Source organism: Danio rerio, chromosome 10, assembly GCF_049306965.1.
Source record: "Danio rerio strain Tuebingen ecotype United States chromosome 10, GRCz12tu, whole genome shotgun sequence".
Classification (NCBI taxonomy): Eukaryota; Metazoa; Chordata; class Actinopteri; order Cypriniformes; family Danionidae; genus Danio; species Danio rerio.
The window spans coordinates 40,470,421-40,485,691 of NC_133185.1; the positions used below are offsets into that span (position 1 = coordinate 40,470,421).

Below are 15,271 nucleotides of genomic sequence, written 5' to 3' on the forward strand. Positions count from 1 at the left end.
TAACATTTAAAATGGCTTAAGAAATTAGATGTAACTCACATTAAAAATATATACATAACTTATTAATGATTATATACAAAATTGATTGTAGTAATTATGAATGGTGAAGATTGAAATTGGCCACATTTGCTTGAGGGAAATAAAGGATCAGAATGTCCACTTATACACACGTCTTATATGCATTTATTCCCGCATACTAGATAGGTAATCACATGTTAAATTAAATGAATAATGTATAATTTAGTAGTTTATATATCTCAAACCTGCAATTAGAAAGTGACCCTGTAAACAGACCATGTGAATGTAGAATACACGAATAAATAATGTACAGAATGTAAAATGTAGGAGTTTATAACCAGCAGGTGGCGATATTTCTACTTGTGTCATCTGTTTACAGCGTATCTAGCATGCTTGCTTCCTTGACTAAATGTGTTTTCTTCTGTCAGTGAAGAAGTAGGTCAAATCTTTTCACAATGTAAAAAACACACTTAAACTTTCTTTTTAGTGAATTCAAATACCATATTTTTACTCAACCATTTACTACAGGCTGCAGTCACTTAACGTAGCCTACAGTAGTTAAATAGCTAACAACGATATCTGAATCATGGCTTCAGATTGACCTCTGGCTGCTGTTGGAGTGAATCTCTTCAAATTTTGGGGAAGGGTTTGACCCCTTTTTTCCTGTTTACAGCACCATATGTCCGTCCCTCGTGGACATGTCAAATTAAACAACAGAAAATTCTCCTTCCAACGTATTCAGCTGTGTTATAACAAGCTGGATTTTTCAGCAGTGTAGTGATACTGTAAGCTCCGTGGAAGTTAATTAAACAAGGAACCAGAGATTATTAAAGTTTGAGGGGACTATAAACATACAACAGGACATAACTGTGATCTACTAATGCCTGCAGGTCTGTCATGAGCATCTCCGGTGAGGTAAGATTATAATCAGGCTATTATTATTACAAACACTTTTTTATTAATACACACATTTCTTAAACGTCTTTTTTCTTTTTTAAATAACGTTAGCTTCTCAAATAGCTCTCATAATAATTATTTTGGGTTGTTTGCCTTTACACAGTCAAACCAACTTATAAGATGGTTTTACTTAGATTTATCACCAGATTTAGATTATATTTAAATCGTTTAGAGATTACCAAGATAGGGAATGTTTTCTGAACTTTGGTTTGTGGTGTGGCTAATTCAAATCTTTCAATCCAGCAGGGGGAAAAGTTCTTTGTGAGCTATTCATTGAAAGGGTTTTTGGGAAACTTCTATTGAATTCCAGTGACAGCTTTTATTATTAACAGTGATAACACTTTTATTTTGTAGTCTAACAGTTGGTCACTGCTAGACAAATCGTCACCTTGGAATTATAAGGTTCTATCTGCGTTCTGAATTATTTTGAATTATTGAGCTTCAAAGTTTTTGCATTCCATTGCAGACAGCATGTGTGTAACATTTAGTTTTGTTTTTATTTAAAAAGTCTTAGAAATTAGAATTTAGAAAAAAAACTTAGTCTTAGAAATTAGTCTTAGAAAAAAACATCCCATAATGTAAAAAAGTTGTCATTTAATAAGAATATGTCAATACTCAATTTTGACAAAAATGTCAGATAGAACCTTATCATTCTAAGGTGACGAAACGTTGAATAATGCCTTTTCATTGTTTTAAAAAGTATTTTCTTGTAGGCTATTCACCAAGGTTAGATGTACTGTAGCTTGTTTAAAAACGCTCTGGCTGTCATTCTAATCAATACATTTTCATTTAAAAAGTCAGTGTGAAATCAAAATTTACAATGTCTATTTTGCTATCACACATTGTTATTGTTTAGTTGATCCACTGAAATAAAAACGTTTGCTTTGGTAATCATCAATCAAGGTCTGAGCTGGTCTGAGCATTTGCTTCTGCTTGGAGTGACGGTCCTTCTCTGTTTGACGCTTCAGCCACAATATTCTTAAAGGCACCCATTTTACCCCTTTTACCAGATGTAAGATAAGTCTTAGTGTCTCCAGAATGTGTCTGTAAAGTTTCAGCTCAAAATACCCCTGATATGATTTATTATGGCCTCCAGAATCTGTTGATTTTGGTGTTGAAGTACATTGTAGTTGTTGAAGCCTGTGGCTTCAAATGCAAATGAGCTGTTTCCCACCACCCACTGTTCCCACGTGCGTGTTTACTTTGATGCATTATGTCAGATAAACAGCAGTCAGTGATAGAGACAGATGAAGATGAAATAAAGTCATTAGTCAAATATACCAAGTAAGTTTATTTGATGTATTTGTGGTGGAGTTTATTCAAGCCTGTCTGAAATGATGAGTCACACACAAGTGCCGTTTGCAGTACACACACACACACACACACACACACACACACACGCACGCACGCACACACACATTTAAGTGTTTACTGACGCCATGCAGCCATGGTGAATATAGTGGTTAAGAATTACATACGCAAGGCAAGGCAAGGCATAGCGATTTTACCTTTATTACAAACATACTCTGTTTTAAAAAAGTTTAAAAACTGTTTTATAAAACTTATAACAATCACAGAGAGTTGGAACAGATTTTAATCCAAGTTAATTTGCAAACAAATTTGCATGTTACTATGGAGACATGGTGCCTGCCAATCAATTCAGTGGGTGGGAAAACAGCACCCCTACGTCACGTTGCGGTGGGCCTCAAAATCAGGGATCACGCATTTTATCGTCAGGACATTTAAAAAAAAAGAGACTCGTTGTGTTTATATCACTCCAATATGTCAGTGGACACACTTTACACACATGCAGTTCTGTCTAACCAGCTTACAAAAGATGCTTTTAATCATAGGTGCCTTTAACCACACCCCTCTTACCATTAGTTTACTATGTGGGAATGATGTGTAAAATGAAAGCCCCGCCTCTACTCAATATTCAGTTTCAGTTAGAAGTACATCAACGACACGGGTGATAATATTACCTAGATATACATTTAATATTTGCTGTGAGACTTTAAAATACAAATAAAATCCCTCTATATTAACTAGCATATTAAATTACAGAGATGACTGACTCTTGGCATTAACGATCATTATAATTGCTTTCAGCAAAAGTTACTGAAATTTGATGTCTTGCAGAGTTTAATGCAACATTTGCAAGACATGAGAAAAACATATAGAGATTATCTCAATATAATGCAGCAATATATATTCATTTCTTCAGTCTTGATTTACTTATCCAGAAAGAGTGTATTTTCTGAAGGTGCCTTTTTAAAAATATTTTTAATCATTGCCGTATACAGTTGAAGTCAGAGTTATTAGCCCCCCTGAATTATTTGACACCCTGTTTATTTTTCCCCCCAATTTTTGTTTAACAGAGAGAAGATTTTTTTTTCAACACATTTCTAATCATAGTAGTTTTAATAACTCATTTCTAATAACTGATTTATTTTATCTTTGTCATGATGACAGTAAATAATATTTGACTAGATATTTTCCAAGACATTTCTATACAGCTTAAAGTGACATTTAAAGGCTTAACTAGGTTAATTAGGTTAACTAGGCAGGAAAGGATAATTAGGCAAGTTATTGTCCAACGATGGTTTACTCTGTAGATTATCGAAACGAAAGTTAGATTAAAGGGGCTAATAATTTTTACCTTAAAATAGTTTTTAAAGAATTAAAAACTGCTTTTACTCTAGCTGAAATAAAACAATTAAGACTTTCTCCAGAAGGAAAAATATTATCAGAAATACTGTGAAAATGTACTTGCTCTGTTAAACGTCATTTGGCAAATATTTAAAAAAAGAAGAAAATGTCAAAGGGAGGCTAATAATTCTGACTACAGCTGTATATCTTTTTACATTTTCTTGACAGACCATAAGCAATGTGTTCTGTGGATATGTATGATGGATCAGCTATACTTTTTTGCTGCAACATTTTGACTGCTGTTTTAGATTATCAGGGCAATACAAAGCCGTTTTCATTCAGTCTGCAAGTTTCTTTATTGTTGTGGAGAAATGGACCATCCCAGTGACCTCACTTACAGAAAGTGAGGGAGTCGAGGGCTCTCAGCTGTTTCTGATCCTCTCTTCCTCCCGGAGGAGCAAAAGGAAACACCCAGAAAACCAGCCAGCTGGAGAACAAGGGGATCAGCCCCGTTTCATCTAGTATCCCAGAGCAGAACCGCTGTGCTGTGTTAAAATACTTACAAATATATATTATTGTAAGACTTCAAGATAAACGTCCGACTTTTGGAGGACCCTGCATCATCTGTTCTACGCTGCTTTGATAATCTTTGTTTGTGAATAATGGAAAGTTTCAGTTTAATATTAAAGATTTGTCCAAAATTCTGGCATATAAATGAATGATTTTGTAAATAATTTATTTAAAATAAAAGGAAGAAAATGTATATATTTAGAAGGTTTTTAAAAATGAAACCTAATAGTTTTCTAATAAAATTAAATGATAGATGAAAAACAAAGGGAATTATAAATGTTTGTTAAAAGTATACAAATTATTTAAAAACAATTTAATTCTACAAATGCTGAACAGAATCTGAATCTTTATTGTATTTTACAAAATACAACAAAATTTGTGTTTGCTCCTCCTTACAGTGCAAATCCTATTTGTCTTAAACAACAACAATAGTAGCAAGAAATGAAAAAAGAAGTAAAAGACAACAGTAATAATAATGATAACTGTGCATTTAAAGTGGCAAGTGCATTTTAGCAGCTTTCAAGTTCAAAAAGAGTGAAATGTTATCCAGAAAGGCATAATATTTAATATCCATTCATTATTGCAACAGCTGTGGGATATGGAGTATTTCTCAGAATTTACAACGATAAACGACAAAAAATAAAAATAAATAAATAAAATAACACTTCTTCAAAGGTTAAATACCCCCCCCAAAAAACAAAGTAAAAATGTTTGCAAAAGGACAAAAATTGTAAAATATAAAACATAAAAAAAGTAAAACATAACTAAAATAAAATAACACTTCATTAAAGGCATGTAAAATAAAAACTGAAAATACTAAATAAAAGCTAAATCAAAGTTATTAAATAATATAACTGCAAATAATTAATTTTCAAATAACTCTATATTAAAGGTAGTTATTACAAAGTTAAAATTAATTCAAGATATAAATATTTTTAAAAGAATGACAACACAGCATTACAAAATATATTTATTTATTCATTCTTTTTCCTTACGCTTAGTCCCTTTATTCATCAGGGGTCGCCATAGCTAAATGAACTGCCAACTTATCCAGCATATGTTTTACACAGTGGATGCCCTTCCAGCTGCAAACCAGTACTGGGAAACATCCATACACTCCCACATTCACATACATTACGGCCAATTTAGTTTATTCAATTCACCTATAGCGCATGTCTTTGAACTGTGGGGGACACCGGAGCCCCCAGAGGAAAACCCACGCCAACACAGGGAGCATTTGGGCATAGAAAGTAACTCTTCTGTAAATAATTTTTTTGAAAAAAATAATTAATATGGTAAACAGTTTTTTTTAAATAGTCTCTAACATTCTGTGCACAAAAGCAAGTTAAAACGTTTTATATTTCCATAATTGTAATAAATATAAATGAAATTAAATGATAGATGAAAAATGTACGTAAAATAAATGTTTGTGAAAGTATTAAAATTATTATAATGGAAAATTATAATATAAATTATAATATAAATTAATTTATATTAATAGTATTAATTAATATGCTTTTCTTATAAAAAAATGCAAAAAACAAAATGCATTGTTTGGATTTAAAGGGGTGGTCCAGAGTGTATTTTTAAGACTTGGTTGTGTTTATAAGATGCAAAGCAATGTGTGCTCATGTTTTATTTGTGAAAAATCCCCTTAGTTTATCATTTTTTTTTAAAGTTTAATTAAATACAGCTAATCAGCTAACATATAAACAACTGTCTTATTCTTTAGTTCCTCCGAAAGCCTGCCCTAAAGAGTCTCTGATTGGTCAGCTAACATAATGTGCTGTGATTCGCGGATCGGCTTCACGTCACCAGGAAGCGTCTATAACATTACAGCACATCTGGCCACTCCCTATTGCTATGCTTGTAACCTGAAGGGTTTATGACATCATTAACCTGGATGTATTTTTTTTGTAGTCCCTAAACTTTATTCACTGTAGGCTTCGCTAAGCTAACTCTGTAAAAGCCAATGTCTCCCTCTGCATTGAACATTGAGCGTCTTACATTCAGAGATGTTGTCATCAACTAAACTTCAACTAAAGTTTAAAATATGATATCGTAGATGACCAGTCCTTTAAAATAAAAAATGATAGGTAAAATTTTAATGAATTCAAATTAATTAAGTTTTTACAAAATGTAAAATAATTTAAGATAAATTAAAATATATATTTAAAGAATGAAAGTACCGCATTACAAAATATCATATATGATAAAGTAAAAAAAAAAGATTGCATGTAAATAATACTGAAATAACATTAGTTTAATGTAGTAATTAATTACTCTTATGTGATTTCAAGTTAGTGTTTGCCTTTATAAGATTAATTAATAATGATTTTAATTTTACATTGTCTGTGCGGTGATCTCGTCCATTATTTATTTATTTTTGGCATAAGACAGAAAATTATATCAAGTTTTGGCCTGACATTATGGTGAGTAAATAACGGCAGATGTTTGATTTTTTAGGGTGACGTGTCTCTTTAAGTAATCAGACTGCAGAAACAGTTGGCTTGATTTTAGGGGTTTCTTTGTTTGTTCATTTTGGCTGCCAGTCCTTTGCCTCCTCAAAGTTTTACCCGTGGTACTTTCTCTGCTATTTATTTGTTTTTCCATCAGGACAATTTATAGTAAGCCCTCTCAGCCTGGCCTCTTTTCTTCCCTTCTCCCTCAGTCTGTCCTTTTCTCCGACTCTGTCCCAGAAGATCATATGAAAATATTTCTCTACAATCGTTTCATGCACTCCTCCTCCTCAGCTGAAAACATTCTCAAATACATCTCTTTTGTCTTTGATTATGTGTGCGTCTGTGAATTAATCTCATTCAGAGTCAATGGTAGATCAACTCTTCTCATTTTCCAACACAGTAAGTGTAAATAGTCTTTTCTCAGGCAGGCTGCATTAAATGGCCTATAAAAAGCTGCTCCAGAAACTGTGAAACTTAATCAGTTCACCATGACTTGAAGAGCTTATCATATATATATTACTACATTAAAATCCTTCATTTGAATTTCAGATTTTGGTGCTTTTTACTGATCTGAGATCAAAGTCTAGAAAAAAGTTCTCTGAAAAGATGGCCAGAAATGATATATTAGTGATTCCAGCTTTAATCTATGGATGTTTAAACCTACATGGAATTGTGAAATTTGCATAAAACAAGCACTACTTTGATCATCAAATGTGTAACGAATATGGCAGATTACCATTCATCCGCCCACCAGAGGGAGCTCTCTCTCGAATATTGACTGGGTACTTCCTCTGTGGTACTTCCTGGTAGCCACCATATATAAGCACACTGCTTATGTGTGTTCATTGCGAATTATTGCCAGTTTCACTGCCTACTAAGCGGTTTTCCAACTGCTATTTCTGCCATTGTGTTATGACCTTTTTGCCTGCTCTTTTGACTACTGTTTTTGGATTTTGGACTCAGCCTTGTTTGCCTTTTTGGACTGCCTCTTTGTTTGCTTGCAAGTGTGCCGCAAGCCTGCGTTTGAGTGAAGGTCTCGGCCGTTAGATCGCCCCCTGGGGGCTGGCTGCAGTACAAGTCATAAAGCCCGCCTCCTCCGTGTTAATGAAGGAGACTTGAGCCCAAATAAAAAAAATTATTACACTTGCAATAAAATGTCCCGAAAGATGGTTCTGGTCGATTAAGGCACTGGTTATTGTGCTGAAATAGGTGCAGATCTTCATTTTTGTAAACAGTTTGTTTTCAGCAGTAATTTAATGCTGGGCGTGTCATCGTGATTGACAGCTGTGACTGACAGTTTCTCAAAGCGCGGCGTCTGAGCTTCGGCAGGAGACTGAAGTAGACTAAAATGTTATTATTCGATTTCTGTGTTATTTTACCATGACAAAATGAGTTCAGCAGTAAACTATAGTTTCTGACATACATGATCCTGGTGGAACACTGTTTATTCGCTAAGTTCATGGCTTTTTTCGGGCTTTATTAGTTTGCTGATACACGCCTAGCCACCCAGATAGCAAAACACAGTTCCGGCTAGATTCTCGCCTGCCGGAGACTTATCTCTTAGAGCTCAGACTGACTACCTCTGCTGGACCTACTCCGGATGCCTGGACTCACTACCCAATTCCAGCCCGAGTCAATCGAGCCAGATGCGGCGGCCGAGCGAGCCGGCGGTGCCGCATGCGAGCCGGAATCAGCCCGCGACGCCGCGAGTAGGTTATGCGCTGCGGCCAGGAGCTGGCGCGATTGAATATATAAAACCCTCATATTTGTTAACGTTATTACATCCATTTGTGTTGATATGACAGCAAACGCATGCTGAGAAGTTCGGGGGGCATGGTTGATTTTACATAAAGCGTTTGGTTGGAAGCTCGACTCCGCTCATTTTCGCGGCTCCTCCTCTGGCTCCATCCGACAGTCCTTCTGCGCATGTCAAGGCTCTAATTTCAGCAGTCTTTTGCGACAGTTTGTGCCCGTCAAGCAGGCGTTTTGCCCTCAAGGCGTTCAATGGGAAAAGGGCTGTCGCGTCGTCCATATTTTTTACAGTCATTGTTTGCTTGTCGTTGCCTGGTTCATGATCACGATTCTGCCTATTGTTTGATGCTAGTTGTTTGTTTAATAAACCTCCAGCTTTTGGATTCAATCCGCCTCCATGTCTTCACGTACGGCTCCCTCACAAAATGTAGTTAGTTGATCCCTGGAAGAGTTTGATGCATGTTGATGTTTTAAGAAGATGCTGTTCTCAGACTTGAATTGATGTGTTGGGATTTAATGTGGTGTGTTTATAAGAACTGATTTTGAAAAAATGGCAATGAACTTTTGGTTTCTGATGTGCTGTAAGTTGTGGACCAATCATGAAAGACTTGGCCTTGATCTGACTAATCAGTGCAAAGTGGGCTCTCAGGTAGGCGGGGTCTGATGGTGCAGAGCCTTGAATGAACCGGTTAAGACACTCTGACAAAGTGTTGATGCTGCAGTTGCTGTTCTGCCCTTCTCTAACACAGTTTTTATCATTAGGGGTGTCCATAAACATTATGTACAATGGAGCAAGCATGAGGTGAATGTTGAAACGTATGGTTTTGTTTCCTAAAATTTTCTAAATAATCTTTATTACTTAAGTTTAGTAGTAGTCTTTAGTCATATTAAAATATCCTAATCAATATCATACATGGGCGAAGCAGTGGCGCAGTACGTAGTGCTGTCGCCTCACAGCAAGAAGGTCGCTGGTTCGAGCCTCGGCTCAGTTGGCGTTATTTGTGGAGTTTGCATGTTTTCCCTGCGTTCGCGTGGGTTTCCTCCGGTTTCCCCCACAGTCCAAAGACATGCGGTACAGGTGAATTGGGTAGGCTAAATTGTCCGTAGTGTATGAGTGTGTGTGTGTGTGTGAATGTGTGTGTGGATGTTTCCCAATGATGGGTTGCGGCTGGAAGGGCATCTGCTGCGTAAAAACTTGCTGGATAAGTTGGTGGTTCATTCCGCTGTGGTGACCCCGGATTAATTAAGAGACTAGGCCGACGAGAAAATGAATGAATGAATATCCTACATATGAGACATTCGACCAGAAACTTACATTATCTGTCCCTGAAATAAAAACATAAATACAGTGAATAAAATGTATTTCATCCCAAAAATTTCTAGAATGGACTGATGGTTGATTTCTGTGAGTTGTCCTGTAAAGGAAAATGTCATTTATTTGGTTCTCAGATTTTTTTTCTTTATTAAAAACCCTTTACAAATGTACAAACCCTGCCATTGTCCCAACTGAACCTACAGCTTAAACAGTTTTGTCATGCTAAAAACCATTATTTAGAAAAAAACACTTCAGAAATATAGCAAGTTTAAGTTGTTATCATTCACATCAAAACAGGAAATTATAAATAAATTCTACAAATAAATACTACATAATACAAAAGAATTTACAATTGTCCCGATGTTTCTGTCTGTCCTATCACATTTGCATTCAATTTAACATTAAATGCGTGCAATACACGTTTAAGGCTATGCTTCGAAGATGACATAATTTTGAGAATGACAAGCTAAAGTTTAGGGCCTGTCACATTTTTTATAAGTAAAAATGTACGTTTCTAGTAGAATGTCCCATATACAGTTGAAGTCAGAATTATTAGTCCTCCTGTTTATTTTTTTCCCTTTTTCTGTTTAACAGAGACATTTTTTTCAACATTTCCAAACATAATAGTTTGTTCTGTAGATTATCGAAAAAAAATTAGCCTAAGGGGCTAATAATTTTGTCCTTAAAATGGTGTTTAAAGAATTAAAAACTGCTTTTATTCTTGTCGAAATAAAACAAATAAGATTTTCTCCAAAAGAAAAAATATTATCAGACATACTGTGAAAATTTACTTGCTCTGTTAAACATCATTTGGTTAATATTTAAAAAAGATAAAAAAATCAAAGGAGGGCCAATAATTCTGACTTCAACTGTATATATTTAAATATATTTTGCAAAACGGAATTACCATCCAGTCGTATTTACATATTGATCAAGTTAATGTTTGTGAAGGACATCTGCTGTCAGGACAAAACTTCTGGAGCATTTGATTGTGTTTTAGTAACGTCTACACCTATCCCAGCCCTAACCCTTCCCCTTACATTCATCAATTGTGTTTTATTAAATCTACATTTACCCCAACCTCAAACCTTCACTTTACAGTAACCTATTGGGTTGAATTAACGTCTACAACTACCCTAACCCCAAACCTTCTCCTTACACTAACCTATTGTGTAACGTATACTGTACACCTATCCCAACCCTAACCCTTAACCTTACTTTCCCCAATTGTGTTTCATTAACATCTGTATTTACCTCAACCCCAAATCTTTGTTTTACAGTAACCTATTGTGTTTAATTAAGTCTACTCTTACCCCAACCCCAAACCTTCCACTTACACTAACCTATTTTGTAACGTATACACCTATCCCAACCCTTCCAATTGTGTTTTATTAACATCTGTATTTACCCCAACCTTTGCTTTACAGTAACTTATTTTGTTATTAGCATCTACACCTACCCCTTCCACTTGGAGGCGATATATAATTGAGCCAATTTTATCTATGAAACATTGAACTCCTGCTCTTGTCCTCAGGAAACCCTGTTGGATTTTAGTGGGCGTGGTCTAAAGGTGGGGTCAACCACACCCTTCCTGATCAGTCTGAACAGTGGCTGTTTAACTCTGATTCCTCTAACTAAAGGTGAGTGTGTGTTATAGTTTGTGACTGTATCTTGTCCTTTTACAAAGAACAATACAGAAGTCACACTGTACGACTGTTAAAACTGTTGGTTTGCCATTATTTTCACACTGATTACTATTTGGGGTAGCATTTGGTTGTTGCTAGTGATGGCAAAAATAAAGCTTTACAAATGTTCAAACAATTGGATCAATAGTTATTTTGAAAATCGCTATACAAATAAGTTTGAATTGAATCGAAAGACGAGCTCACATTAAGAAGGTTGCTGGTTCGAGTTCCAGCTGGGCCAGTTTATGAATTTACAATTGGAAAAATAGCCAGCAACTCTGTCAGGTCTGCAGTTTACATTTAAATGCTCTATAAAAGCAGTACTGCTCTACTTTTGCTACTGCTCTATAAATGCAGTATGGAGTAGGTCATTATAGATGTGCAAATTTAATTCACAAAGTAAGATTGTGAATTGCAGACAGGTCCAGATATTTATTGCTGGTGGAACGATCTTCCTATTTCCACATGGACTGCGAACTCGCTGGTATCCTTCAAATGACAACTAAAAACCCATCTATTCCAGCCTGATCTCACGATAAAACGTAAGTATTTTACGTTTTGCCAGTTTAGTGGCTAATTCGTACGAGTTCAGTTGTACGAAATTGTACGATTTTAAAAAGGAGGCGTGGCACTTAACCCCACCCCTAAGCCCAACCGTCATTGGGGGATGAGCAAGTCGTACTAAATTGTCGGAATTAGATCATACAAATTCATACGAATTAGCCACTAAATCAAAAAGTTACGAGTTGCCGTGAGATTGTGTTGTCTATTCTGAGCGCACTTTAACCTCTGTGAATACAACCAAGACCACCTGTCAAAGCACGTTCTCTCTCTGCCTCCCTCTCCCTAAAAAACAAAACAAAACAAAAAACAGTTACTCTAGCAATGAATTATCTGAGCACAACCAAGTTACTTTGTATAGTTAGCTCTTCTTGTGTGTATTGCCTCGTCTTGATGAATCTCTGAATGCCCTCTCAATTGTTAATTGCTTTGGACAAAAGCGTCTGCTAAATGACGAAATGTAAATGTTATGCAAACAAGCACAAATTTCCCTCTGATTTCAGGCATTGGTTTGCGATTTCAGCAAGTGAAAATCAAATCTAAAATTGTGCTGAGGGAACTCTGCATAAGACTTGTGCACAAAGATCTGTTGGCTCTTGTTTGTACTGTATGTTGAGACCCGTATAGAGTCATTGTGTTATAGTTTAGCTGCTCTGAGCCCATTAAAGTTTCCAGACTGTGCACAGGAACTTTTCCTTCAGCCAGATTGGAGTAATGTAGGCCATTAAAGTGAGTCTGTGTGATGGATGAACTAAACTGGAGTGTGAATATGGACCCTCTCACCGCCTGCTGACTTTAATACCCGTTATTTAATAAGGGGCTTTCCAGAGTGGTGAGGTACATTCAGATTTGTTTAATAGCTTGAATTAGTTTGATGACATCATAAAGCTTTTCTGTTTCAGTATTTCTGTCAAGAGTTTCATATTGGAGGGTTTTTGGACTAAATCTGACGAACTTTTTATCATGACGAACATCAATTCAGTTCAATTCATCTTTATTTCTATAGCATTTTTTTCAAATACAGATTGTGTCAAAGCAGCTTAACTGGTAAATTGAAACTGTCAGTCCAGTTTTTAGAGTTGAAGTTCAGTTAAGTTCAGTTCAGTGTGGTTTATTTTTCACTGCTGATAGTCCAAACAATGAAGAGCAAATCTATGGATGCACAGCTGCACAAGTCCCAAACCAAGCAAGCCAGTGGCGACAGTGTCAAGTGTATATATTACGACCTGTCTGTAATCTTCAAACTATTTATTATGTGGCATTTTCTGATTTTGTTTTATCATTCATTTATTTGTATAATTAATTTTTTTGTTGAATCTATTTGATTATTTATTCAGTTATTTATTTATTCATTTATTTTGGCATTTCGTTGTATTGACAAATTATGTATGTTTTATGTAATAATTAGTTTGAACAATCCATATGTGTACATTAATTATTGTATCTTTGTATTAAAACAGATATACGTCAGAATTATTAGCCCCCCTTTTAATTGTTTTTCCTTTTTTAAATATTTCCAAAATTATGTTTAACAGAGCAAGGAAATTTGCACAGTAAGTCTGATAATATTTTTTCTCTTAGAGAAAGTCTTATTTGTTTTATTACAGCTAGAATAAAAGCAGTTTTCAATAAAAAAACAAAAACAATTGTAAGGTCAAAATTATTAGCCGCTTAAACATATTTTTTGATAGTCTGCAGAACAAACCACTGTTATACAATAACTTGCCTAATTACCCTAATCTGCCTAGTTAACCTAATTCACCTAGTTACAACTTTAAATGTCACTTAAAGCTGTATAGAAGTGTCGAAAAATATCTAGTCAAATATTATGTGCTGTCATCTAACAAACATAAAATAAATCAATCATTATAAATGAGTTATTAAAACTAGTATATTTAGAAATGTGTTGAAATAGTCTTCTGTCCATTAAACAGAAATTGGGTAAAAAAATAAACAGGGGAGCTAATAATTCTGATTTCTATTATTTATATATATATATATATATATATATATATATATATATATATATATATATATATATATATATATATATATATATATATATATATATATAATTATGCATCTTTCATATATTTTTATTTTTGCTTATTTAATGCTTTTGTTATATCTATTTTTATTATTTTTCTGTATTGTTATTATTTATATATTATTAATTTTTGTATGTTTTGTTTTATTAATTCTTTAACTTATTCATTTATTTATTTTACATTATATTATATGTTTTATATTATTATTTATATATTCATTTATTTCTATTAAATTTGCTTATAAATGTTGTATAATTGAACTATTATTTTTATATTTGTTGTTCTTTTCTGTGTATTTGTATTGTTATACCTATATCTTGCAATTGTTTTATTTTTAGTTATTTTTCATTGATTTCATGTTGGCTTTTTCACATGTTTTATCGGTAACACTTTATTTTGATGGCCCCTATTGCACATTTTGTTGACTAAATGTTACATTGCAACTACATGCCAAATACTTCTCATTTGAGTATTTGTAATTGTCTATATATTGTTCTACTATATGCTGATACTGCTCCTTTAACAGACATTTAACTGACTATAAGAAATTTTGCAAGTACATGTCAATTTACACTAACCCCAACAGTCTATAATGTATTGAGAATTAGTTGTCATGTAGATGCAATGTAACTTAAATGCATTAAAGGAACCATCAAAATAGTGATACCATTTTATCTGTTTATTCACTTACTAAGCCTTGCTTCATTCCTTTTGGTAATTACACATTATTCTTAGTCCTAGATACTCCACCGATGCGCTTACAGTTTTTTCTTCACATAACAGAATTATCAGTAATTGGCTGTGAACATGCAGAGTCACCACAATGTGTCACGGCAGATGATCCTGAGATCCAGCCACACCACGGTGTCTTCATCTCCAACACTGCTGGAGTTATTACTTTACACCCCAATGGAAACATCTGCAGTCTGGATGGAGCTTCAGTCACCGGTCCAACAAAGCTTACTCATGGTACTGTAACACATAGCACTTTTAGCGTTTTAACAGCAGATAGAAATCCATCAAGATGTTTCACTTTATACTTTGTTTCCTTCTTTGGGGGTAAACATATTTTAAATACCTGAGCAATTATTTTATTCATTATTTACTTACCATCAAGTGATTTCAAACCTTTCTGAGGTTCTTTTTTTATCTGTTGAACACAAAAGTAGTTATTTAAAAAAAAAACTTGTTGAAAAAAAACACAAGGTTTTTTTTTTGCGCATCATCCCCTCACAACAAATAACGGCAAAGAGC

At 34.4% G+C, this 15,271-nt stretch overlaps 1 protein-coding gene across 5 annotated transcripts in view; it reads left to right on the forward strand.

The window, feature by feature from the left end:
* The first annotated feature begins 380 nt into the window (after positions 1-380).
* The window catches only part of phldb2a (pleckstrin homology-like domain, family B, member 2a), a 76,563-nt gene continuing 61,672 nt past the window's right edge, over positions 381-15,271 (forward strand). For all 5 annotated transcript variants that reach the window (XM_073915067.1, XM_073915066.1, XM_073915069.1 and 2 more), the window contains exons 1-3: positions 381-933; positions 11,258-11,363; positions 14,801-14,986. In XM_073915067.1, the coding sequence (XP_073771168.1) occupies positions 916-933; positions 11,258-11,363; positions 14,801-14,986 (310 nt within the window). In that variant the 5' untranslated portion in view covers positions 381-915. The remainder of the gene's footprint in view (positions 934-11,257; positions 11,364-14,800; positions 14,987-15,271) is intronic.